This window comes from Sapajus apella, unplaced genomic scaffold (assembly GCF_009761245.1).
Source record: "Sapajus apella isolate SASKATOON/1434 unplaced genomic scaffold, GSC_monkey_1.0 scaffold6, whole genome shotgun sequence".
NCBI lineage: Eukaryota > Metazoa > Chordata > Mammalia > Primates > Cebidae > Sapajus > Sapajus apella.
The window spans coordinates 26,365,009-26,392,691 of NW_022436946.1; the positions used below are offsets into that span (position 1 = coordinate 26,365,009).

A 27,683-nucleotide genomic window follows, 5' to 3' on the forward strand; every position below is an offset into this window, starting at 1 on the left:
GTATTTTTAAAAGGGGTTTGGAGTTAGCATCTGGAATCACATAAAGATTAAAGATAAATGTTGAATTTTTGAGACATGAAATTTCTATTAAGAGTTGAAATAAAGACTGCATGTATCACACTCTTTGGAGAAAAGTGGTCTCCCAAAATGACAGCAATCCCTAAGGAATTTATTCAGGAGTACATGTTCGCATCATATAAATACTGTGAAAACTATCCATACATTACTGTTGCATTGACAAGAACACATCATTTAAAATATAAATCAAATTATCAAATTCATTTAATAGGCAAGATGTTACAGAGAAGACAGCTCTCAAGATTCTTTTTCAGTTTCCATTGACTAAATTTCTAATGTTAGAGAACTCTGAATGTGACATATTGTGCCACTCTTCAGCAAGAGTGGTGTCAAACTTATATCCCCACTTTGCAAAAATATAGCACTTAAATGGAGATGGACTATAAACCTGAATTTTTTATGGAAGGGTGCTATGTGAATGTACAGAGCTGAGGTTTTAGGAGGGCAACTGAGGGTCTTATTGCATCACATCTCTGGCACTTGTTGACTCTTTCCTTTCCTAAGTCCATTCCTGACTTCAGGTTGCAATATAATCCTGGGACACCTTCACAGAATATAGGGTCTAATATACAGGGACTATTCCTATAATTGATGTTTCTTGGAGCCATTGCAAAACCAAAATTTTCTTTCCTTGTAGCAGTTTTAACTAATGTTACCTAAGGACTATATCGAAGAATTGGCTTCTATTAGATTTTAATTTAAGAAATCTTACAATTTTGTCACAGAGCAAGCTATTTGGAGAACAAAACTGAAGGTAATTTTTCCTCATTATGAGGTACAAGAGATGAAATTTGCAAGCCATTTGTATTTTATCCACTCTGTATTTTTATTTTTTCTCTTGAATTTGTATTTGTAAACTTTGATTCATGAGTATTATTTGTCAACTCTGATTTATATGACAAAAGATACATTTTTTAAAAATACATATTTTTAAAAGGAAATAAATATTTTTTTCTTTATTTAGTGATCCACAAACTTTTTAATTTAGATAATATTAATGTATTTAATATTTTAATATATAAGTGACATTAAAACTTAGGAGCTCTAAAACTTTTTCCAATTTTCAAGGTGATTATATCACCATAAAAAATTTAAAAGTTAATTATTACTTCTATCAAAATTATGTCATTAATAAAATATTTTGGTAGACAAAAGGGATGAAGTAAAGAAAGATAAAATATGTTGAATATAATAATAAAAACCAGCAGAATTAATCTTTGGATTCACTGATATGATTACTTAGATCCTAAAATCCTTTACACTTTAGATTGCTGTTCAAAAAGAAAAATAATCACACAAAACCAGTTAAAACCTACCAACTATATTCTAATTCTTAACCATAAATACAGAATGTAAAAATTGATGCCAGTTGTATTTGGAAATGTTAAAATACTTATCTAGCAACTAGGAACATTAATGTATTTTTTGATGTTCGTTTTTCGTATCTTTGGGGATTTGGGAGCCATATTTTATCGATAAAGACTCATCACCAGAACACTTTAAAATAATGTTCATTTTCCAGGTCACAAATATGTATTTCATTTCTATCAGTAATCAGATTTATTAAAGACAGCTTTGTATTACCATATCCATTTTCGGTCTACTATTTTTATTTCTATGCAAAGAGCTATTTATCTATTAAAACGACATTCAGATATCATTTAGAGTTAAAAACAAAAGCACAAATGTGATTTTATCAGTTAAACAATTATAATTGCTAAAGCATGTCTCAGTGTTGAGAACAGTTGCCATTAATTATATAAATGTATCATTAGGAGAGTAATCAAAAGTAACCTCTATGGCAGATCAGACATATAAATATGTCATTTTATTTTTTTACTAAGCAAAGTTTTAATTAAGAGCATTTTTTAAATTAAAGAAAATGAATTACATTATGGTTTTAACTAAGCAAGATAAAGATACAGTGTCTTTTTTTCTTTTTAATTTGGGAAGCTTTAGTTTTAAAATTTTTGTATTGATTACTTAGTGTAATTTTTGAGTTAGCTCTTTGGCCAAGAGAATACTTATTCACATAGCTTAAGTTAGACCTAATATGTTTGAGGCATTCTTTTAACGTAGATTTTTACATATTTCTTTTTAAAGAAATAGGGCTCATTCTTTTTAAAGAAGTAGGTCCTTTACTCACTTGGAAACAGATTTTTACATGGGGCACATACTTACTAGTAATTAATTACATAGTATACAGGTGTATATATTCAGTTTAGTTACTCTCAATATTGTATATGGAAATAATACATCTCTCTTCCTGCTTAAAGCATTAGAGATAGGATATATATGTATATATATGTATATATACACACCTACCATAAACACACACAACACACACACACACACACACACACACACACACAAATCTAGTTTTTATAAACCCATCTAAATCTGTTTTCAGAGTAGGAAGAGTTGGCATAATCAGATGTTGCTCCCTAGTTTTCTGATGACCTCTGGGAAGTCTGAGGAGAAGGTAAAACAAATTTTCCAGCTGCCACACACTTTGCTGGTTCACTCATTCTTTATTTATTTTTTGAACAACTATTTAAATATTTGTGGCAGGCAGAGAAAGTATAGCTAATGTGAATCTGTTACAGAGCCCTGGACCACATGTGTCCCATCCTCATTAGAAGTTTCCTTAAAAAACTGTTATTTTGTTGACATTCTGAGCTCAGAATGTAGTTTTCCTTTGTTACCACTCCACAGGGAACACCAGCTAGGCATCATTTGAATGACATCCATCACTGCCCCTGAGGATAAAGAAGGAGAGAAATGTACAGCATGTGTTATTCCAAGAAGAATGTTCATTTGGGGAAAAAAGTACTTAAATGAGCAAATTTAACGTTATATAAATTATGATCTCAGAACTATGAAAGTTAGAATGGCAGGACAATTTAGATTTTCTTTATGAAAAGTTTTCTGCTGTAATTTTTAAAGTTAGGTTTAAAGAAACATTTTTATAAAACAAATCTTCCAAAATCAGGAAGGCTTGGTTTTTCTGTATTCTTAGATAGGTTAAGCAGATAAATTGGAAACTTCCCAACCCATACCTACCTAGAATTCTTATACATTGTTAAGGTCAATGCCAAGGACAGGTGGAAATGGGCATCCTAATTTAAAATATTTGAGAATCCCTATCAGCTTTGACAGGAATGAAAACATCTTTCTCATATTCCTATGATATATTGATGCCATTAGAATACAACAAGATCACAGCACTATTTACATATAACAAAAACCTTCTAGGTGTTGTAGCAAATAATTTTCTAGATTAAAAAATATCCTGTGAATTCATAAGAAATTTCCTATTTATGATTAGAAACTCACTGGGCTATTGGTTTATTAATTAAATGAATGATTTTTGGATCTAGGAAACATAAGAAATATAAGTAAAGTACAGTTGTCCCACATATACTGTGGGGGATAGGTTTCAGGATTCCCTGCAGATACCAAAATCCATAGATCTTCAAGTATTTTCTATAAAGTGGACTAATATGTGCATATAACCTATGCACATCCTCTTTTATACATTAAATCATCTCTAGATTACTTATATACCTAATGCAATGTATTTAATAAATGCTCTGTAAATACTTATACTGTATTGTTTAGGAAATAATGATAAGGGAAAAAAAGTCTGTATATGTTCAGTACAGCACAACCATGGTAGCCATAATTATTAATATGTGTATGTGTGTGTGTGTATATATATATATATATATATATATATATATATATATATTTAAGACGAAGTCTCACTCTGTCATCCAGGCTGTAGTGTAGTGGCACAATCTCAACTCACTGCAACCTCCGCCTCCCGGACTCAAGCCTCAGACTATAGGCGCCCACCACCATGCCCAACTAAGTTTTGTATTTTTAGTAGAGATGGGGTTTCACTATGTTGGCTAGGCTGGTCTCGAATTCCTGACCTCAAGTGATCCTCCCGCCTCAGCCTTCCAAAGTGATGGGATTATAGGCCTGTGGTTTGTTGAATACTCAGATGTGGAACCCAGGGAAATGGAGGGCTGACTGTACTTTGATAATATTTCAACATAAAAGCTAAAAAGTTTCATTACACTATCAGGATTCAGCTAAAGAAGAACCTCTGAAGTGTGAAGATTTTAATTAATTCAGTGCACTGTTTAACATTTTATGTTTTTAGCCATCCCATCACAATTTTGGGCAAGTAATAGTTCATTTGGAGGGGATGTTATATTATAAATAGACCCTGCATTCTAAATTTCAACATACATAACAAAGACCCTTATTTGCTATCATGGGAGTCCGTAGAGCCTCTAGGAGTAATTATTGTGGGAAAACAAATGAAAGGTTTTAGATCAGTAATTAATGCATTCTAATTAGACTCATCTAAGGAGTTTGTATAAAATGCATATTCCTAGAGTCCAGATCCATGAGATTTAATATTTTTTGGTGATGGAGCCCAAAAATCAGTATTTTGACAATTCCCCTCTCTCACGTTTGAGTTACCCTGTGAGAACTACTCCTAGAGTATAGGGAGAACAAATCTAAAAAGAGTACAGTCACTTAAAGTACTGAAATAAAGGAAACATACTGCTAGTTTCAGAAAGTCCACACTGGTCCAAATTCAAACTTTCCATTTAAGGGAAATGTACTTTTTCATCTTGCTTTGTCTTAGAACCAAATTGCCAGTTCTACAGTCTTGCTCAGGAAAACAGTCTTGTGTCTAGGAAAGAGAAAATACCCTCTACCTTAACCTAATGTCTCTCCCAATCGTAGGGTTCCCAGGTCCTGGGATCAGAAACTCCAGCTATTACTGTCAGTACATCAAAGGGCAAATTGATGCATGGACTGATGTGAGGACTAGCCTCCTTCCCATTCCCTATGTCTCCTGTGGGAAAATGTGCTACAATTTCAACAACTAAAAGACATGTAAATTTTTGGAACTTTATGAGTTTTGGCCTACCCAGACTTAGGTATTAATGAAAAAGATTATATTTTTATATGACAGTATTTCATAATAAAATGGATTACTCTAAAAATGCTGTTAATACTCAAAAAAGAAAGGTTTACAAAAATCCTTAGAGGTATGTTTGTTTAGTAACAAGCTCTGTTATTTCATATGTTTGGCATGCATAATTTGGAGCAATTAAGAATATATCATATTGCTTAAGTCCAATAAACTGTCTTGGTCCTAAAAGCTGCCTTTGGATTTGGTGGATTCATAAAATGCCTATTTAAGGAATATTGAAATGTGAATCATTTAGTAATATGTATGCTTTAAAGAAGATATGGTAAAGATTCATCAATTGAGCTTTGAGTTGGATTGATCTCAGGAGAGTCTAAAGTTCTGAGAGGATTTAACATTAAGTGCAATATCTTTAATTTAGAGGGAATATAAAAAACCCAACTCCTGAAGACCAAGTCTGCCCAAAATGATGTTCACATACTATGTTTTTTGTTTGTTTGTTTACTTTTACTATAGGCCATAAACTAGTCAAGGTCATAAGATGATCATAAGAAGATTGTTTCATTGATTAATTTAACAACAATATCATTTGGTTCTGTTAGTCTGTTCTTGATTTACTCTCCCAATTAAAGAGCATTTTTATTCAGAGGCCACCTAACAGGTTGCAAAGAGGTTAGCCCTCCTGCTGGTCTTCTGCAAAATACATTCTGCAGCTGCATAGAGACAATTAGCAGAAGGGCTGGGACTGAGTTTTTGATGAAACACTTCAAGTTGGAAAAAATGTCCCCTCTTGTAAAACTTCTGTTTCATTATTGAAAGTTTATAAAAAGACAAATGGAAAAAATTGCTTTAATATGATGACTTGTAATCAATTATTTGATAAAATAGGTTTTTATTTGGAACACAACCCCATTATAAGATTAACCTGAACTAGTCTTTTTCAATTTTTAAAGCTATTTTTGTATGGGAGAAATGAAGCATTACACTTATTGTCTTTCTTTCCTTCTGTATTTTCATATGAGTGCAAATGATTCCTTCACAGAAAATATTGTAGTAATGAAAATAGAATTGTGCTATTTTGCTTGTTTTGTTAAATCATTTCTCTGTAAAAATGAAGCGTTGATGACATTTTTTCATTGCTTTTTTTCTTTCTACTCTATCAGATCAGTATGCATTCTGTCGATATATGATTGACATGTTTGTCCATGGGGATTTAAAACCAGGTATTCCAAGCAATTCTGTACATGTCTGTTTTAATAGTCTTTGTTTCTAAGATTGTTGGCTTTTTATGTACCTAACTGTATTTTCATTTTTTAAAAATTGCATAATGCATGTGTAGATCTAGAATAAAACCAATAAAAAGCGGTGGTAATAACTGGCATTAAGGCCTTAATTTTACTTTCAGTCATTGCATGGCCTATTGCAAATGAAGTCAGCTGAAATGTAAAATAAGTGCTAATATCTTTATATATAAAGAATGCTAATATCTTTAATAATGTCTTGAAGCAGTGAATCATCTTATTTTATTCTTAGTAAACTTAGAAGAAAAGACCCATGACAATGGAAATATCCTTCTTTTCTTAGTAGTGAACACAATTCATATTAAAATCATGACATTGCAAATATTTATACTTTGTTTTCCAAAACTTTTAAATTTTCTCTCTTATACATGAACTTGGTTTAGCCACTCCAAAGAACTACTGTTGGAAATAAATAACCTTGAAATTAATGTTCAACACAATGGGGAAGGATTTTGAGTTAAAGGAATATATCTACCTTGTCTTGTATCTTTAAATGTTGCCCAGAGTATAAAAGGTATTTTTTTTACTAACATCTGAACTAAGAATAAGTAACTTGATTGCTTGTACTATGCCTTTTGCAGATTTAAAAACTGACAGAAATATGTGCATGTTTGATAAAACGTTTCCAAAAAGACAGTGTTGTTAAGGAAGGAGCTCATTTATGTTAGAATAATTGAAGCTGATTGCTTAAAGCCAGCTATATTTTTATTTTCTTAACTATTTTGTGAAAGTCTTTCTAAAATATATAATTATATATAATCATAATTTATTCATATGTTGTCAAAGAGGCATATAATATCTAAAACAATAGGTAACACATCTAGGCTCTAGAAAACTAGACGAGAATCTTTGTTCTCCAGAAAATGTCATTAATCCCAGTAATTTATTCTAGTGAAATAATTTCCTCCTCCTCCTCTTTTCCTTCTTCCACATTTTCAGTAGGAAATTTAAATGAGGGGGGAAATCCCTAAAATTATAACGTAACAGGTGAAAATAATTACTATTGATACTTGCAGATAGTAACATAGCAGAATTATAAATAAACCTTCAGGAAGGTAGTGTGATACAGTGGAAAGACAAGGCTTTGGACAGAAATACAGTGATAATTCTTAAGTCCATCCTTTTCTAGTATTAGGCTTTGAGCAAATAATTGAATTCCACCTCATCTTTAGTGTCCTTACATTCAAAATGAAGATCATAGTCAAAACCTCGTATTGTTGATAAACCATCTAGTGACTACACAGCAAAATGTTATAACTTTAATTGGTTCATTTTACCACTGCCTGCCTGGTGAGCTCCCTACATGAAGAGAATCTCTCAACACTTACAAGTTTCAATCTATTTATATCAAAAATTCAATGTTAGGGCTGGGTGTGGTAGCTTTTATCTGTCATCCCAGTACTTCGGGAAGCTGAAGCAGGAGGATCACCTCAGACCAGGAGTTTGAGACCAGCCTGGGCAACATAGAGAGACCCCCTCACTCCGCCATCTCTACAAAAAAGAAAAATTTTTTTTGAGATGGAGTTTTATTCTCATTGCTCAGGCTGAAGTGCAATAGAGCGATCTTGGCTTATTGTACCCTCTGCCTTTTGGGTTCAAGCAATTCTCCCACCTCAGCCTCCTGAGGAGCGGGGATTACAGGTGTGTGCCACCATTCTTAGCTAAGTTTTGTATTTTTTATTAGAAATGGGGTTTCACCACATTAGTCAGGCCTATCTTAAACTCCTGAGCTCAGGTGATTCCCCCTACTCAGCCTCCCAAAATGTTGGGATTACAGGCAGGAGCCACCATGCCCAACCAAAAAAATTTTAAAAATTAGCTGGGCATGGTGGTACACACCTGTTGTCCCAGCTACTTGGTAGGGTAAGTTGGGAAGATTGCTTGAACCCAGGAGGTTGGGGCTGCAGTGAGCTATGTGGCACCATCACATTCCATTCCAGACTACAGGGTGAGACCCTGTCTTAAAATAAATAAATAATTAAAAACTTCAATTTGGCTGGGCGCAGTGGCTTACCCCTGTAATCCCAGTACTTTGGGAGGCTGAGGCAGGTGGATCACCTGAGATTGGGTGTTTGAGACTAGTCTGGCTAACATAGTGAAACCCTGTCTTTACTAAAAATGCAAAAATTAGCTGGGCATGGTGGTGAGTGCCTGTAATCCTAGCCACTTGGGAGACTGAGGCAGGAGAATTGCTTGAACCTGGGAGGCGGAGGTTGCAGTGAGCAAAGATTGTGCCACTGCACTCCAGCCTTGGCAACAGAGCAAGACTCTGTCTCAAAAAAAAAAAAAAAAAAAAAAGTTCAATTTTAGGTCAAAGTTTTGCTGACCATTTTCTTCACCTGTGTTGGTTCAAGAAAGTCATGCTCTACACATAATTTTTATAAGGTCAACTAGGTGTTTACTTACATAAGAGATGAGATGAATCTATGTTGTTGATGAGCATAAATTAATAAATGACTAACATGCATTATTTTCTTTATATTCCATTAGTTTTAAATTTTCATTATTTGAAGAAAACAATGTGTTTTCTGTGCCACTGAAATTAGTCATAGTAGTTATTTATTGATTATAAAATATAATTCCTAAGAAAGTCTCAGGACACAGGGAACCATGCACTAAGAAATTCAATGAGGTATGCTAGTCATTTAACAGTCACAATACCAATCATTTCTTTCTGAAAATCTAACTACAGATTAACTTCAGAAGAAATAATAAAATTGTCTCTGCATGAATTAAAGATGATTTTGTTAATGACTACACAGAGAGTGTCCTTCTAAAGGCATATGCAAACATATCCTAAGAAGTCCCAAGTTCAGATCTACAACACTAGAGTATTCCAACCCCTTAAAACAATTTCCAAATTCCATAGAATTAAATTTCTTTATACCACTAATTGACTTACTAATTGATTTCTTAATTTATTTTGTCTACCTAAATTCACTATTTTGAAGGTTTAAGAAATGTGAAAAACACTTGAAAACAAACATTTCTTGTCCAGGAGCTGGAAAGGAAGAAGGGAGAGAAGGGAAGCCTATATAGTATACCTTTTGTTTCATTTAACAAACTGTATGATGTTACGTAAACATTTCTAAAGAAAGTTCAAGAATATCATCTTTGTCAGTGTGGCAGTACAAAAGATGGGGTGAAAAAGCACTAAATATGACTTGCACTTTCAAAAATAAGGAATGAGAAACACAAATTTAATCTTGGCATATTAATTTAGCAAAAATGCAAGTGGTGAGACATTGACTCTGACTGACAAAGAATAAGACAATACTTGCCAAGATTATTGCTCTGTATGTATCCGCTATTTATAAAACATTTGTGCTTCCATCTGTTTCTGTTTGGGATTATTGAAACACCTGTTATTGTGTAGCTAGAGTTCATTATTAATTATTGGTAATGAGTTTTAAAAACTATAATTTGATTTTCCCTCTGGGATTCAGTATTTCCTTTGTAGATTACTGTCACACTCACAAAAGCAGCCCAAATTACAGTTCTAATTTGAAAACTCTTGCTGATGAAATGTGCTGACACTATGACGTAAGTCCCAAATTTTGCCTTTTAGCCCATCAAATAAAATGCTTCTGAGATATCCTTAAAATTTTTAGCTACGATTTTGTCTATAAACCTGAAGATGAATTGAATTGTTCTTTCTGATTTTCTGTAGTGAATAGTGAATGTGCACTATCCTAGGGTCAGTGATAATGCTCACTTCAATAATAGAGACCATCTTAATAAACCAGTGCAAATTATAAGGATAAGCTCATTTGGTTGTATTGAATCAAAATTCCCTTGTACTGACATATTCTATATTAAGTTGAAACATGAAGAAAATTTGATTTAAACCTAGGAGGTGAATGCATGCTATCAATACTGGTCCTATGGGCAACTGGCATAGAACTGTATCTACATTTTGTAATTTTAGGTATATTATGAACAGTGAAGATCTCCCCCCTCCAGAAATACTTCCTCCATTTGATGACCTAACATCTTTACCATGAGATTCTTTGGTTGTGCAAATGGTCAGCGTTATATAGGATGTGTTTTGAAAAACTCAACCTGCCTTAGGGAAGAGAGAGAGAGGAGGATCAGGGAGAGATTGATAGAGAAAGAAAGAGATTGATTTTGTCTTGTGGTGGCTGTCTTGAAACTGATTAACCTTCACTTTTTTTTCCTAGGGCTTAAAGTAGTCTACTTGTCACTTACTCATGAGAAAGAACTATTAAAACTGGTCAAGACAGACATTATTTGCAACATTGAAACACAATTTATTGTTTTTTTTTCTTTTTCTCTTTTGGAAATTGATAGTACAGATGATTAAGGTATATTCCTTTACATTTATTTATTTTTATCAACCTTCCAGTAATTCCAATTTCCTTTTCAATTTTTTTTTGGGCTTAGCACATTTTTCTTAAGTGACAGCCATACTGATAAATTTATTCATTTAGGTAGACTATTTTTTAAAAAACACATCAGGATCTTGCTTGGCATTTTCATATTTCTTCTTCACCAACTTCTATCTGGGCTTAATAAATTGCACGAATTTCTGGGCAGAGTCACCCAAGTTAAAGAGACACATTTCTGGAAGGAAGAAATCACATGGCTCACAGACCTCTTTATATTCACTACAGATAAAGAAACCAATTTAAATGTCCAGTACAAGGACTAGGGCTGGTGTGCTTTTGCTTAGTAATTTTAATAATTTTTTTAGCTTTCATCTCTGTAGCTATTATGATTAAAGTTTAATACAAGTTAAAGTTTATCCCTTAGAAGTTATTCTACTATTAAAATTTCAGCTACTGTCTGACTTTTACTTGAGCTAAGAATGATGTCAAGGTAATTTATTCTGCTTTTTGTGTCATTTATTTTCTTTAAATTGAGCATACTCATCTACCAAAATCTTCTCTTATTGTAATAAGGTATTCTTTGGTAGCCTTATTCTAATTCAATGGGTTTTAGGTCCATAGCTAGAAAGAGCCTCAAGGAATAAGTTAGTACTCTCATTTTATTAAGATCTTTTTTCTTGAACTTTAGTGGTGCTTAACTACATTTCTGGTTTAATCCCTCTGAGAAGAGGTCAAATGTAATTGCATTATAGTCACTGTTATTTAATGGTTAATCTAATGTATTTCAGAGCTCACTGGCTGTATTAGACAAGACTAGCTACAATTTAGCTTTGCTTTAGACTTCTAAAAAAATCTGGCATCAAGGTAGGCATAGTTCCATAAAAACATGCTCACTTTAAATCCAATCATGTAATTATTTTCACAAAACAAAAGTTTTAGGAATTTTAATGTTTCTCAGTAAGTAGTTGTTGAATTCTCTCAGCAAGCTGATAGTCCAGAAAACAGGTAAACTAAGACATATATAATTGTATAAAAAAGGATAATTTGATGAGTATACAATAAAGATGTAGAAAATATACATTTTAATCTCAGTATACCAGGAATGAGTAATTTTTTCTATTTATCAACCACTTGTACTTTTAATTATTTAAAAAATATTTTAATTCATATTTTTCTAAGAGTTTACATGAGTAGGAATAAAAGGGGAGTGAAAGTTTTGATAAGAATTTAAGGCCGGGCGCGGTGGCTCACGCCTATAATCCCAGTACTTTGGGAGGCCGAGGCGGGTGGATCACGAGGTCAAGAGATCGAGACCATCCTGGTCAACACGGTGAAACCCTGTCTCTACTAAAACTACAAAAAAATTAGCTGGGCATGGTGGCTCGAGCCTGTAATCCCAACTACTCAGGAGGCTGAGGCAGGAGAATTGCCTGAACCCAGGAGGCGGAGGTTGCGGTGAGCCGAGATCGCGCCATTGCACTCCAGCCTGGGTAACAAGAGTAAAACTCCGTCTAAAAAAAAAAAAAAAAAAGAAAGAAAAAAAAATGAATTTAAATACAGCAAAACAAAATGTTTCTGGCTTATATTCCCTGTTTTCAAAGATGTATGTACTTCATGTGGGAAGTATCTTCAGAAAGAAACTAACTGCTCATTAGCTATCATCTATGAGCCTTCAGAGCATTCGTCTTGAAGACACCAATTTCAGATTTTGAATACATCTTTAATACGTTATATTACATATTAATAGTTCTTGTTTTCCTAGAATGTGCATCACCAAAATGTAGTGTTTTTTGTTTGTTTGTTTGTTTGTTTGTTTTTTTTTGAGACCGAGTCCCACTCAATCACCAGGCTGGAATACAGTGGCACAATCTTGGCTCACTGTAACCTCCGCCCCCTGGGTTCAAGTGATTCTCTTGCCTCAACCTCCCAAGTAGCTGGAACTAGGAACTATAGGCACACACCACCATGTCCAGCTAATTTTTGTATTTTTTGTAGAAAGGAGGTTTCACCATATTGGCCAGGGTGATCTTGATTTCTTGACCTTGTGATCTGCACACCTCAGCCTCCCAAAGTGTTGAGATTACAGGTGTGAGCCACTGCACCCAGCCACACTTTTATTTTTATATTTACAAACATAGATTACAATAATACATTCAATTATTTTTAAATTCACACTGTTCATTTCTTTTGGATGCCTGCCTTTCTCTTTCTTTAGCATTTGTGCACTTAGAAACCACAGATTTTGGCACATGAATTTTATAAAGAAAGAGTACTGTGACAGGCTCTTTTAGCAAAATTAGATGGCTCGGGTTCTTGTCACAAATTATTATCATGATAAAGTCCTTCCTGTTAAAGTGCTAACTAGATGAGAATACAGTGGTGTCCTTTTATCCATGATTTTGCTATTTGCAGTTTCAGTAACCCACAGCCAACTATAGTCTGAAAATATCAAATGGAAAATTTCTGAAATAAACAATTCATGAGTTTTAAATTGGACACCATTCTGAGGAGCATGTCATGTGTCATGCTCCAGTCTACCCAATATGTGAATCATCCCTTTGTCCAGTGTATCCAATCTGTATAAGCTACCTACCTGTAAGTCACTTATTAGCTATCTTGGTTGTCAGATCAGGAAAACACAGTATATATAGAATTCAGCATTATCCATTGTTTCAGGTATCTACTGGATATCCGGGAATATATTCTTTATGGATTAAGGGAACTACTATAGTATATTTTTGTTTTTTCTCTTTGAAGTGTATTGTTCACTCATTGATTCTCAAGTTTAAGAAAATTCATTGTCTTATGAAGACTCATAGTCTGAGATTTCACTTGTATAATCAATTTCAACTTCACCCTAATCATTAGAGTCTAGCTCACTGCTGTCTTTTTGCATTCATCTTCTAATTCATCTAATAATTTTGAAATATCTTCCTCTGTCACTTTTCTTCTATTCACAGTTATGGATGGAAAAAATTTTTCTGAATTATAAACTGTGTTCAGTGAAACAAAGCAGATTGTAAAAATGGTGTCTCAAAAATGAGGTGTCTCCAGGCTTCTTTTATATCTTCCTTCCTTATTTCAGTCAACTCAATAAGCAATCATAGTGATGATGGGGTAATGTTGATATATTTTACAGTTGCATCATCTTTCTAGGCAATTTCATCATTATTATATTTCCTTATTGTATTAGTTTTAAGCATTTTTGGGAACAATTGATGAATATTGATGAAACAGTTCCTACATTGATGAAATAGAAAATGCTCAATATAAGAAAAAATATATAAGATCATGAAGTGCCTTGAATGTTTAAAATTATCCAATGCTGTTACATGGTAATTACAAGATATAATAGGTTTTATTCTGTTTAAAAAATAGATAAAGTTCCTTTTGTTCCTTAGAAGACCTATAAGAAAACAAATATCAAGAAATATTAATTTTTACAAACAGAATTGCTTAAAAAAGAAACTAAAAAAGGTATGATTGGCTCCAGTGGACCCTGATAGTGTAATGAGAAGCAATGGGAAAAATGTAGCCTTGGTGGTCACACAAGCCAAGATTTAAATCCCTCACTTGTGTTTTTTTGTTTTTATGGATCTTAGTTTATTTATGAGATTTATTACTTAAGGTTGTTTAAATGATTAAATGGCATAATATATGTACATGTTCTCCCAAATCCCTTTTTTGCTTTCTTTTCTATTACGAATATTTATTGCAAAAAACTAGTACTCATATTGTGAAAGGCCAAAGAAGATAGCATGGAAGGCATGAAAATTGAAATGGACCTTGAGATATTGGTAGGTTATGTCTACATGAAATTGAGGGTAAAAATATAGAAGGCTGAGATGATACTATCAAAGCACAGAATCACAAAATGTTGAAGTGCTTTTTGTGAGTACCAGTTGCTAAATATTTACTCTCTGCTAGGCTTTTGAAATCTTATATAATTGTAATAAAACCTTTGAAGGAGTATACTATCGTCCCTGTTTTATAGATGAAAAAATTGAGGCACAAAGAGCTTAAGTAATTTGTGCAAGTGGCACAAAGTAGCAGACACAATTCAAATCTAAGACTAATTCTACAGTCTTCAGTATTAATACCAAATCTCTCTCTTTCCCAGACATAGACAGGGAATTACAAACCAAGACACTTTGGTTAGTACTCAGGAAATCCAGAAAGAAAAACAAGATTGGAAATGTTGTACAAGATGGTTGGAGAGAATGAAATTAAAAAGATCAACCAGGAATAATAGTCAAAGGAAAGGAAATAAAGCCTGATCCTAGAACATGGGATGGAGAGAATTAAGATGATTTTAGAGCTATTGCAGAGGGAGAGTCATGGGATTTATAGATATCCAAAGAGAGGAAAGTAAAATATTATGTAGAGGTTGTTGGTCTGTAAAAAATAAAAGGATACCTTAAATAGGGACTATAGGAAGACAGTGGAGTCGATGCTCACTGGACTGGACAGGGCTGGGAGAAATGGAGTCTTTTAACTCACTGCATATTTGTCAAGCCACAGATTGTATCTTATTGCAAAAGAGAAGTATGTGACGATTCCAGTCCAAATATTATTTTTTTAGCATCTGCTAAATTCCAAGGGTCATTACAATTTTTTTTGTATGCTTATCTCATTAATTCTCACAGCAAACTGTGACATCTGTATGGTGCAATGATAATTCACAGCACTTCTAACTGAAGTAAGCAGCTAGATAATCAAGTGTGGAGTTTTGGAGAAAGGTCAGAGGTGGAGATGGGGTCATTAGGAGAGTGAGTAAAATAAGTCAGTGTACAAATATTAAATATCTTCCGCATGCTCAGCAGTACCAGGCTTAGCATAGTAGAGGATGTAAGAATACTAAAAGATGATGCCGGGCTGGAGCAAGTGAAATGAATAATTATTTAAAAGAAGAAAAATCGTAAATCATAGAATAAGTTTAGACTTAGGCATTAGATTGTATAATACGAGCTTAAATGTTATAAATTTCCGAGGAGAAACATCTGCAATTCTTGCTGTCAAAAAGATGGAGTGGATCTAGAACTTGAAAGATGAATAATACTTGACTAAATGCTGAGGAATACACTGGGATTGCTTTGTTTGTATGTGAATGAAAGAGAAAATGAATGTGAACATTACAGTACATGTGAAATTGATGTGTTTATAAGACAATGAGGATATCAGACTGAAAAGAGGATAAACTAAGATTGGAAAACATCAGACAATAATAAGTGATATATTTTTGATGACAAATTATAAAACACTTGGTCAATCAGAAAGAGCTGATATTTGGCATAAAGGGAAGTCTTTAAAGGATTTTAAGCAGAACAATGAAGGAAAGCAGCATTTCATGAAGCATGATTGGGTGGTAGTCTGTTTAAGGGATCGGAAATGAGAAAAAAATTTGTAGAATACGACCAAAACTGGTGTGTCTAAAGCATAATTTTGAAGGAAGAAAGGGTAAACTTTAAGAAGTCCTTACTCATGGGTGGTAATGAGAACTATGGGTAACTTAAGCAATTAATGTTGCAACTCAAAATTCTACAAAGTATCTGACAATTTAAATTCAGTATGTGGTGGATACTTAAATGTCTAGACTTAAAGGAGGACTAACAATGACATGCGCATGACTATCCACTAAAAATATAGTGCAGTAAGGAAGCTGCTAGAACTTGACCTGTTTATAAAATGGAGCAATATATCTTTCTTTCCTCCTCTGGCTTTCTGTTGTTTTGTATTTATGGTCAAAGAGCATTTACAGTACATGGCTCCCTGAGTGTTGGCTCTTCTTTACTAATTAAGCACATATATAATGACTATTACAAATAGAATTTTGATAAAGAGAAAAAAATATTTTTTCAGAACCACATCAACAAATAACACACCAGACCTATTTTGCCCATTGTAGCCATCTGATGTCTCTTAGCCTTGGCTCTACTATCTACTGTATAACATTGGTAATAATATTGCATAATTTATAGTGTTATGAGGACCATATGGACAAATTCTGAAGTCCCTATAAAATTTAGAAATATGTAGTTTGCCTTCTGAATTCTAGGAACCATGCTAGATTCTGTAGATATAGCAGTAAACAAAATATGCGTGGTGCCTGCCCTCATGAAGCCCAGGTAGAATTTATGTAGAACTTATTGGCTGGCTATCAAACATACATACACACATCCAGAAAAAAAAAATTGTTATTATTATTAAAGTAGAAAATGATTAATATGATTAATGCCTATAGTTGTACACCTGCTTATATTTTGATAAGGTTATGCAATTGGCCCTATTAAAGGTGATAAAAATAAAATGCTCTATTTGGTTTATACAAACTTGAAATGTGATTCTATGAGACAGAATATTATTCCAAGTGCCTCCAGTGATGTTTACAACATTAACTCTTTTAGTTGAAGGAACAGGGGGAATACAAGAAAAGTGTCTTATTATAAGTGAATTAAAATTTTCAGCTAAACGGCAACTTCTATAATACAATGAATTTATTGAATACGACTGCAAAAATAGATTGGCATTTTTACACAGAGGAAATATTCTAGGTCTCCAAGTTGAGAGAAAATACACAATAAGCCTATCATAAATATTACTATTCAACGGTGGTTAAAAAAAAAAGAATTTACACCAAGAGAACCCAAGATGTTATAAGACGTTAAGACATACAATATTTTTCTAAGAGTAAAATCTTTCAGAAAATATGTTTGATTCCATTTTATTTACTGTAATTTAAGTCATCTTATGTCTCTGTTGGAAATCCACTTGTATGCTCTTTAAATTTAATAATGAAAGATTTTGACTATCAGACTCACTACAGTCAGGAAAATGGAGCTGCTTCTCAATTTACTGTGAATGAAAGCCTGGGTCCTTGGATTCCTCAGTTACCTGATAACAAAACCACTAGAGATACTGCATTCACAGAATGAACTGCACAGAGATTTCAGGAGCAAATAAAAGAGAAAATGGTTGGATCCATGGAATAAATAGGAGATAAAAAAATTAAATAGAATATTGCCATAAGAGGAATTAATTATATAAGAAAAAATTCAAATGAACATGGGCAAGTTACTTAACTTTTTGAGCCTCTTTCCTCATCTGTAAAATAAGATAATAGGCTTAACTTTATAGAGTTAATGCACAGTTTAAACAATGTGCATATACATACACATAAAACACTCTACTATAATAACCATAATAAGCATTATTAAGTGTTTGGTGGGGAATGGTATAGCAGAATTGTGATTTTTCTACCCATTTCTTATAGCTTTCTGATTTAATTTTCATGTAGTATTATTACTCTCTCCTTAGAACGTCTTTTTTTGCTGCTTATATATACCTTCAATAAATGTTTATCTTTAAATCTCCACTGTCTCATACCTTGCCAGAAACCTGATATGTTTGTTGAATTGAATTCAGGGTGTAGAATATTTATTTCGGTGAAAAAAAATGAATGATCATTTCAGAACAGCTCTTTTTATTCATTTGTGGAAATAATCTTGTTATTTTAAAAGATGACGGGTTTCTAAGCATTGCAAATAGACCTGTGTAAAGATTTCTTAAAGGCGTTATTGGTTGTATCTCTAGAGACCGAAGCTGACAATTAACAAAGACTGGTTTGCTGCATGCATGAGTAAACTACAGGCAGCATACAGAATTAGACTACAGTGAGAGAAAAAATGAGAGAGAGCCTAGACTTAATTATGGAAGCACACAGTTCCTGGACTTGCCATACCCTCATGAGAGTTGCTTTCTGATTGTTTGAAGTCTGTGGAAGCGATTCAAGATAAATGTATCAGATTGTCATCTTTGTCAAAATGAATCCATTAAACATTGCAATCACTGTAAGTAACTGGAATGCACACAGAAATAGATCCATGTACCTCTGAGTGGATGTTTCCTCTGAAGCTGCTACCACTCTCTCAGGCAGCTTCATTGTGATAAAATGCTTTAGGTTTTTGGAGAAAGCTAGGGAATAAGACTTCTCTGTCTTTAATACAGTGTTCATATTACTTTACATCATTTGTGTCCAGAAAAGAAAACAATAAAATGAAGGCTTAAGCTTTCATTTTTCTTTCAATCTTAGAATTTTGTCTCCTACGCTTTTGAAAGAGGAGGCAGGATCTATAGGTATATCTTTGCTTTGAGAGAATGTTCCTTAAAGTGGCTTTTTTGGTCTAACCTTGTCACTATTAATGGCATGGACTTGCTGTCAGACAAGAATAAATTCCTTCTTAGGTAACCCACTGGGACTATTTAAACCATGTTTTAAAATAGTCTGAAAAGGAACAAATAATACAGAGTAATTTGAATTGCTGCATGTGAAAGAAGGAAAATTAAGGTTTAATCAAAGAATTATTGAAATAATTAGGTGTTATATATTAATGCACCATGTATTTTAATAATCATATCTGTTAGTTTATATGCACAAGTGAAGATTGAAAAAGAACTCTAGAAAATTATATGAATATATTCTTCCAGTGCTGTTCTAAGGTTCATTTGTGTGGCCCAGTGGATAAAAAATAGAGAATAGGACTCTTTTTAGCCATTTCTATAAATGCATTGTTCTTATCCCTTTTCTCAAGCAGATTTTATTTATAAATATGAAAATAATAAATATGCCCATAACTATATTGATATAAATAATGGGCTATTTTCAGAGACATCTATTTGACAAACAAGTATCTCTTTTCTATAGTTTTTTTTCTGTAGAGAATGCTCTTGCGTTTGCAAAAGATGAAGACAAAAATCAGTTTTGCAATGTTAACATTAACGTTACTGATTGTAGTGTTAATGATTACACTGATTGTACTGATACGATTCAACCAGTTTTTAGTCAGTTCTATGACTTTTATTCTAGCTCAACATATTTCATATTTTGGTTTCTAAAGTATCCTGCATTAAGACACAATAATACTGTTATTCCTGCACAGCAGTAATAATTGTTCCACCTTCAAAAGACAGTATATTCTCCTATTTACAACCTCATCAACATCTGAGTTGCTATACTCAAAGTTGTTCTATTAATCAATCTCTCAGCAGTTATTGAATCTCTAGTATGAACTTAATGCTAGCAGTCATAACAAGAGTTTCAAACCAGAAGGAGATAATTTGTTCAGAGATTACAAATAAAACAATGAGCAATGTAAAGTAGCTGTTGGAGATAAATAGAAGAAGGTACTACTTAAGCACTAAATCATATGATGCAGATTATACTCTACAAAATTCCAGAGAAAGGGCCACAGTGGTTAGGACAGGCTGTATCAAGGCATAGTTTATCAATGCTTATCTTCAGCTTTATTGTGGTTGTTATTATTATTTACTTGCAATTGGTTTAGTATTGTTTCCTATTTATGTGGTCATTTTTGTTCATCCCAAATAGGGAAGAAGTAGTAATAAAATTAGATGTCATTTTTAAAAATTAATAATACTAAATAAGAAATCAATTCAGGATAAAAACTGAACAACATATTGTACCACAGATGTGATATATACCACTGTATTCTCTTCCAAATTAGACCATTCATACTTGTGTTTGTCTTTAGTTATTCACACTTAATTATTAATATTCTGTCTCACAAATGCCTGCTGCCCTATTTGATTCCATATTTCTGCTTTGTGATTAATATGCTGCTTTCCTGAGGGAAAAAGTGTCACCTATAAGCCACTTTCTATTGTAACCATCCACAGTGTTTGGGTAATGAGCCCTTGTTTTGTACACAAGACTTGTCTGCAACAATTCCAATTCCAGTTTCTTATAGAAAGTGAATGAAAATAGATGTGAAAAAAGTACCAATATTTCCTTATGACAATGTTGTCATAAGGAAACTCCCTGTAAGAAACAAATTGATGATTTAATATTCTCTTATATACTGGTTGCATTAAGATGTAAACCTTTTCCATTTTCTATAATTCATAACAATGTTTACATTAATAATGATATTCTCCCAGAGGAATATTATTTTTTTAATGTGATTATAAATACCCTCTTGGCAGACCTTGGATAAGCAGTGTGTGCTGTTTTAAATGACAACATAGTATCAATTATACACAATATAAAGCAGGAAGAGAGATTGGATGACTTCCAAATGTGTCATTCAAGTGAGAATATATTTGTGAATTTAATTGTCGTGTTAAGCCTATTAAATAACAATTATTAACATGCTTCCATTTTATCCTTTTCTGTAAAATATTTAAGTTTATGTTATATGCCTATAGTTGAAAATGTGTGAACTTTTTTCATCTTTATTAAAGCGCCCTGTAGACAAATTTCTGCTAAAGTAAAACTTCAGGTTCTTTTTTCTCCTTCTGAGGTAAACTCCAAAACCAGAAGATTTCCTTTTAATTGGCTCCACGGCTCTGCTTTAGGCTTTTCATGTCTCTGAATTTCTTGTGAACATAGAATATTTGTGTGTGTAGGAGCCAAAAAATAGAAAAAAGGAAAGACATTTTCCTGCAGGTGGAGACAAAGGGGAAGGGAGATATTACAGTTGCAACACCTTTCCTTTTGCCAAATACCAAGTAGTATGGAAACAGTTTAATGGGGTGATTAAAAAGTGCCAAATTGATTTTATTTTGTATGAATTAGATCTCTGTTTAGCAGAGAAGCAATACTTTTTCACATGCCACGTGATAGCTTTAACAATTATCCCCTTGCATTTAAGGATAATGAGAAAGGAAATTTACAAAGAGCCTGGAATTGGAGGGAAACTCAGGTAGTTTTCAAGATATTATTCTGCATCTACTCTTTAAAGATTTTTGAAGCTTTGAAGATTGTTTGTTAGAGATAATCATGATGACAACATGAGGACTATAAAAGTAGATGTAACATGTGGTACTGAGGGCTAATGGTATGCCAGGTACTGTGCTAAGTTCTAGGCATGAATCATCTTATGTATTTCTCACAAAGCCTTGTATGGTGGGTTATAACCTCTTCAAGTCAGAAATTAGAAAATTGAACCTAGGAAAATTGTAGAATTTTCTCAAATGGCTATATATTGTCTCCAGGACTTAGCGAGAATAGCAAATATGTTTTTAAACACAGAGGGTCCTGGTCACTTCGGTTTAATTTAATTTTTTCTTGTTCTTCACTCTGTTGTCTAAGTGCTACAATTCAAAACAAATGCATAATCGCTGTTTCTCTTATAATTTAAATATGACATATACACCTAAACCTTGTGAATATGATTGCCAAAGAAAGCAGCTAATTGGCTAACAACATTTAGCTGCCTTTGTTGGTTTGGAGAGTGAAAGGAATCTGGCATGGAAACCACAAGCAGAGTTGACTGTGATCTCATACTTGAAAGCACAAATGGTTTATCACCAAAATCGTTGAGAGTCTTGGATATGGTTGACTTTTAAATTTCTGAGTATCCATCAAGCTGACTGTAAGACCTGATAAAATATCATCCAGTTCCATGATCAGATTTTTAAGTGTAAATTGTATTCTTAATGGTTAGAATGACAGCAAATTGAGATGAAAGAGAACATAGAGTAAATTTATCTCTGAAGTTGTTGGTGGGTCTTAAGGTTGTTTAGAATGAAAACAACAGATTCTAGGAGTCTGGGAATTGATTTAGCAATTAACTATGCCAGCTGCTCTCTGTCAATAACCTTTTTAGTAGAATCCTAAAGTCAAACAACCAGAAAAGATGGGAGACAGGAGGCATTATTTATTTTCCATGTTTAGGTAGTTTACAAAAATGTCAAGCCTCCTACCTCTTAAGAAGCAAATTTGTTACTCTGTTTATAAATTATTTTAATATGTTTTGTAAATGTAATGATTTCACCTCTGGGAACCATTTTTCTTCTTATTTCTTCACCTTTCTGTTTGCCACTCACATTCCCAAAAATCAATAAGTAGATGTGACTTGATTTTCAGTCTGTTACTGAGTCACTAGTATGTGTTGGATCTCTGAAAAGCAATACTGAATATGAAAGCTGAACTATTACATTTTAACTTGAGAGGCTATGACATATTCAATGTACCCATTTTCAGGAATATGCATTGTGAAAACTTGGTTAGTAAAGGATAGCATTATGAGAACTGGTATCTCTTCTGTATTCATAGCACGGATCAATTAAATTAAATGAATAAAGTTATGATTTACTCATTAGTGAGCCAGTATGTTAACATGTGAGAGGGGAAGGGCATGCAGAGGGATATAAATGAAGCCTGAGATTTGAGCTTGAAATTTGACTTAAAGTTTTCTGTTTTTTCTTGAAAGTCATTTTAAAAATTATATTTAATTATGGACCTAAACACTTTATACATAAGTCTAATATTTTAAGTATTTGCCTGGAAGAAAAATGGATTTCTAATGAAATGAATGATATTTATTAAATAGCCACTTCTGCCATTCGGCAACTCAGAGAATAGGCATCTCCATTTTGATAAAAGATGTTAAATATTTTTGACATTATAAAACAATTATCTCAGAAATTTGAGGTCATTCTAACTTTGAATATTGAATTGTCATAACTGATGGCTGAAAACATGTGTTCTTTGCATTTTAAGTTATCCTCAAATAACACAAGTGTTAAAATGCCCATCAATAATACCTTCCTACTGTAATATGGAATATTACATTTCAGTTGTTTTCTTTATTATTCTAAAATTATAAACTAGAATTCTAAAATATAATATGGCAATATAATATCTGCCTGTAATTAACTGAAATTGTTTTGCACATTTTCTAAAATTTTATCTTACGTTTTGTTCATTCCCTTCCCTCTATGCTCTTTTGAGATACCTGCAAATGCAAGCTCAAAGACAGGATACTGTTGTATAGGAGCGCTGCAATGGAAATCTGAATACTTGGGTTCTAGTTGTAAGTCAGTTGGATGAATTTGGCGAGTCATCCATCTTCTTTGGTTTCAATGTTCTCAGTGAACTCTAAGGCATCTTCTGGCACTAAAACACTCTTCAATTTTCATATGCAAGTGCGGAATTCATTAGGCTAAAAGATACCACAATTGATAATTGACCTAGTCTTTTCACTTTCAGGGAGTTATAGATATTCAGAATATATTACAAGTGCTATATGTTAGTAGAGCTGTTTAAATAATGAAACTGTCCTTCCTCATCTTGGAGCTTTAGTTCACTTTTTCCCACTAACCATGGAAAAATGTGTAACTTTCTTTGAAAGATTAGTGTTCTCATCATAAATTAGTTAACCTCCCCCAGAAAGGAAATAAATACTTTGGTCTAGAACTATAAATGATTGGGGGCAAAACCCATAATTACATAAGTGAAAGCTTCATTGTATATATTTGGAACTATTTCACATTTTACCAAGAGCTCCAAAAATACTATAATTCAGTCTGTTCACATTAAAACACTCCAGAAGCAGTAAAACAGAGTGGCATTTAGCAATATTCATTTATTTACTCATTCTTTTAAGCAATCATTTTCACTATTAATAATGCTCTTTCCTTTATTAAACATGTATTTATTGCCTCAAATGGTCCAGATTTTAGCTTCAAGTTGTTTATTGTCTACTGAGAATTAAAAAAAAAAAAAAAACCAAACTTGTAAATAAACGAATGTATTGGGAACAAGGGAAGCAGAGAATAAAGCATACACTGGGTCCTCTGAGAGCATAAAGTGTTGTCAGGGGAATGGGTAGAGGGGAGTCCAAGAAGAGCTAAAAGAGCTAAGCTTTGAGGATTGACTAAAATTAGCCATGTTCTAGGCAGTTTTATCACTGAAAATTTGAAATCCCATATATTGAACATTTGATTGGATGATTCCATGGCAAGTTAGGACATTTGCATTCTAGATACATTAAATACATTATTATTTTTAATTGGGACTTCAATGCATGCACTTTGCCTTATTAATCTCCTTTCGTATCAGCTTTAGTCTTTGTACTAAAATGAAAACACAATTCATATTTACCTATTTATCTATATCGTCTGTCTTCACTATCTCCTCTTTCCCTTACGTATATGCAAATATGATTTTCTGTGCAGTTGTAACAGATATTGTTAAGATAACTAGAAGAAATTATTTTTTAAAAATGAACACTTAGTAATTCTGAATGTTTAAAAAATTTCCCAGTTGACAGTCTATCTAGAACTGCAGAAATTAGTCAGCTAATGTGGAGATTGGTCTTTAAGTATTGGGCCTCTTCTGCAGGATATATCAAGTCCATTCAATGTCTAACTAAGGTTAAACAGAAAATGACCATGTAAAAAAACTATGACTTTTTTTTTTTACCTTCAGAAATGAATACCTATAGATTTGTCAAGGGTTATGAGTCATTTATAGTAACAGGTAAAATAAGTGGCATTTATCTTGACTGTCCAGGTAGTTGATTAAATAGAAAAATAAAATAGGGTTAAAAAATTTTAATCTTATATTGGGGTTGTTCTCAATGCATGACCTTGGGGTTAGGCTATTTATCCTTCCAGAGACCTTTTTTGGTCTATTTTAAAAATTAGGGAGTTAGAATAGCCGATTTCAAAAGTCTTTTACATTCTTAAACTCTGTGATTCTAAACATCTGTTTTTGTTATACCCCAAACATCAGGTATTCTGTCATAAACAGGGTACAAGAATAAATGGAACAATGGTATAATCTGAATTACTCTTATTTCCTTTCTTTAGTTGGCTGTTCCACGGATAATTACTTCTACTTCATAAATTGGAGATGAGAATGAAAAAAAACACTAATATTACCTTTATCATTTTTAATCAAAAGAATGCATGAAATATGTATTTGGCTACTATTCTTGATTTCCATCAAAGTGAATATGCAAATATGTAATAGCACACGGAAATATATTAGAGAAGCTTTTAATCAGGAAGCAAAGAAACCATTCCAGTGGAAACATATTGGCCTGGAGGGTGCCCTTTGATCTAAGAAGTTTAAGCTTTTGGTGTCTTAAACACCTTATAGCAGGGTCACATAGCCAATTTTTGTTAAATAATCCATTTGTTTAAAACTTTTCTAAATTATGGAAAATCCCTTGAAAGTTAATTAACAGTAAGATATATATGTAGTATATACAAATATATTGTATTTGTATATACAAATATAAAATATATAATACATATGTATTATATATTTATTGCAGATTAATATGTATTAATTATATGTAATATGTGTTAATTATATATTAAAGGTATATTAACATATATTTATATGCATTTATATTTATGTATTTACATTAATATATATTTACATATTGCATATATAACATACAAATATGTGTATTATATATTTGTATATATAAATACAATAAGATGTAATATATATAATATATATATGTACAATAACAATAATATGTATTCTTGGGATAACCAAATAAGCCATCTCTGGCTTCTTCATTGGAGATCCAATCCAGCAAACTCAAAACTATATAATGCCAGAGGCAATAAAGACTAAGCAAATGAGTTCATAAGTAGCTGGGTGATTGGAAAATTTTCTGCCCTTATTTGGGCACTGTACTTATTTGTTCCCAGATACTCAAGTCAAATTTTAAAAGTCATTCTTGATTTACTTTTCTCACTTGCCACATCCAATTCATTAAGTCTTATTAGGTCTACTTTAAAATGTACTGTGAATTCATCCCCTTCTCCACAATTTCTGATTTTCATTGACCATACGTTTAAGGTCACCACCCATTGCTCTGAAAGGCATTGCTTATAACATTTCCCTGATAAATTTTTATAGGGTACTCTTCCTTTTTACTCATTTAGTTGCTTTTTTTTTTTTTTTCATCTCTGCCCACTGGAGTCTTAGCTCTATGAATCAGGGGATTTTTTTTCCTATATTGTTCACTGCTATAACTCCATGTCCTAGAAAAGGATCTGGTACTGAGTAGGCCTCAATAAGTATTTCTCCAATGCACCTATGTAGTCCAAGCCGGCACTTGGGTTATTTCAGTGGTCTCCAACTGATCTCCTGAGATATCTTATATCCTTTTCTTTATATTATTTTTGTTCCTATCATGCTAAAGCCTATGATGCTAAAGCCCATCATGCTAAAGCCCTTCAAAAGCAGCCTAAAATGTTCCATATGAGCTCATGTACTGTGCACAAAACTCCATGTAGTTTAATGGGGCCCTGCTCGTCCTTTACTATCCAGTTCAGCATAGTCTCTTTCTCCAGCCATTCTCTGCCTCACTGCTCTATTTTGCTTGCCATTCTGAAATCTGAAATATTGTCCTGCTTTTGTATCACCTGTCTCCTTCTATTGCTAATGTAAGTTCCATGATAGGGCCCTCTCTTCACCATTGTCCCTCAGTAATTACATTTGTACTATTATCTCCAACATCCCAGTTAACCCAGGTGTTATTATTCTTATTTTACCTTGAAACAATAGACCTAAGTTAGGTGATAATTGCCTGTTTCCTGTCTGTCCCCTCACAAGACCAAGTCTCTTCAAGGCACTTTTACATGTCTTGTCCATCATATACATTATTGTATCCTCAGTGGAAGACCTATATATATTGCATGATAACGACTCAAGAAATACACACTCATAGAAGAGAAAAAAAGAAATACACACTCAAAGATTTAATAAATAAATGAATAAGATTATAGACACCTGAAATGTCAGTCCCTAGACCTGTGCAACACACCATATCCAGAACTAAAGGCTTAGCATCATAAATTTTAAAAGTGCCTAATTTTAAAGATGAGCCTTTGTTATTAAGCCTTTGCCACTAACCGAAAGAGCAAATTATTAGTTGTAGAAAATTGAGAGACTGAAAAAAAACTGAGCTCATACTGTTCTGGAAGAGAACACGGCAGAAGTTGTACAACTTCTGAGAACACTTTTCTTCCTTCCTTCCTTCCTTCCTTCCTTCCTTCCTTCCTTCCTTCCATCCTTCCTTCCATCCTTCCTTCCTTCCTTCCTTCCATTTTCCCATTGAATCTCTGTCTCTCTATGCATCTGCCTTTTCTGTCTGTGCTTTCCATTCTATGCCTTTCTCTCTTGTTCTCTGGCTCTGGCTCTGGCTCACTGACTATCTTTGTTTTTCTATC

The 27,683-nt window shown here is 33.0% G+C and overlaps 1 protein-coding gene and 2 long non-coding RNA genes across 3 annotated transcripts in view; 1 reads left to right on the forward strand and 2 right to left on the reverse strand.

The window, feature by feature from the left end:
- Positions 1-27,683, forward strand: part of TRDN (triadin) — a 377,062-nt gene that overhangs the window by 125,324 nt on the left and 224,055 nt on the right. The window contains exon 9 of the mRNA XM_032274890.1: positions 6,199-6,258. Within this exon, the coding sequence (XP_032130781.1) occupies positions 6,199-6,258 (60 nt within the window). The remainder of the gene's footprint in view (positions 1-6,198; positions 6,259-27,683) is intronic.
- Positions 1-27,683, reverse strand: part of LOC116549351 — a 60,571-nt gene that overhangs the window by 5,872 nt on the left and 27,016 nt on the right. The gene's annotated exons all lie outside the window — the stretch shown is intronic.
- LOC116549352 lies at positions 331-25,722 on the reverse strand. The gene is made up of 2 exons (XR_004267821.1): positions 24,589-25,722; positions 331-2,837 (listed from the first exon to the last, which is right to left on the reverse strand). It is a non-coding gene; the product is annotated as an uncharacterized LOC116549352 (long non-coding RNA).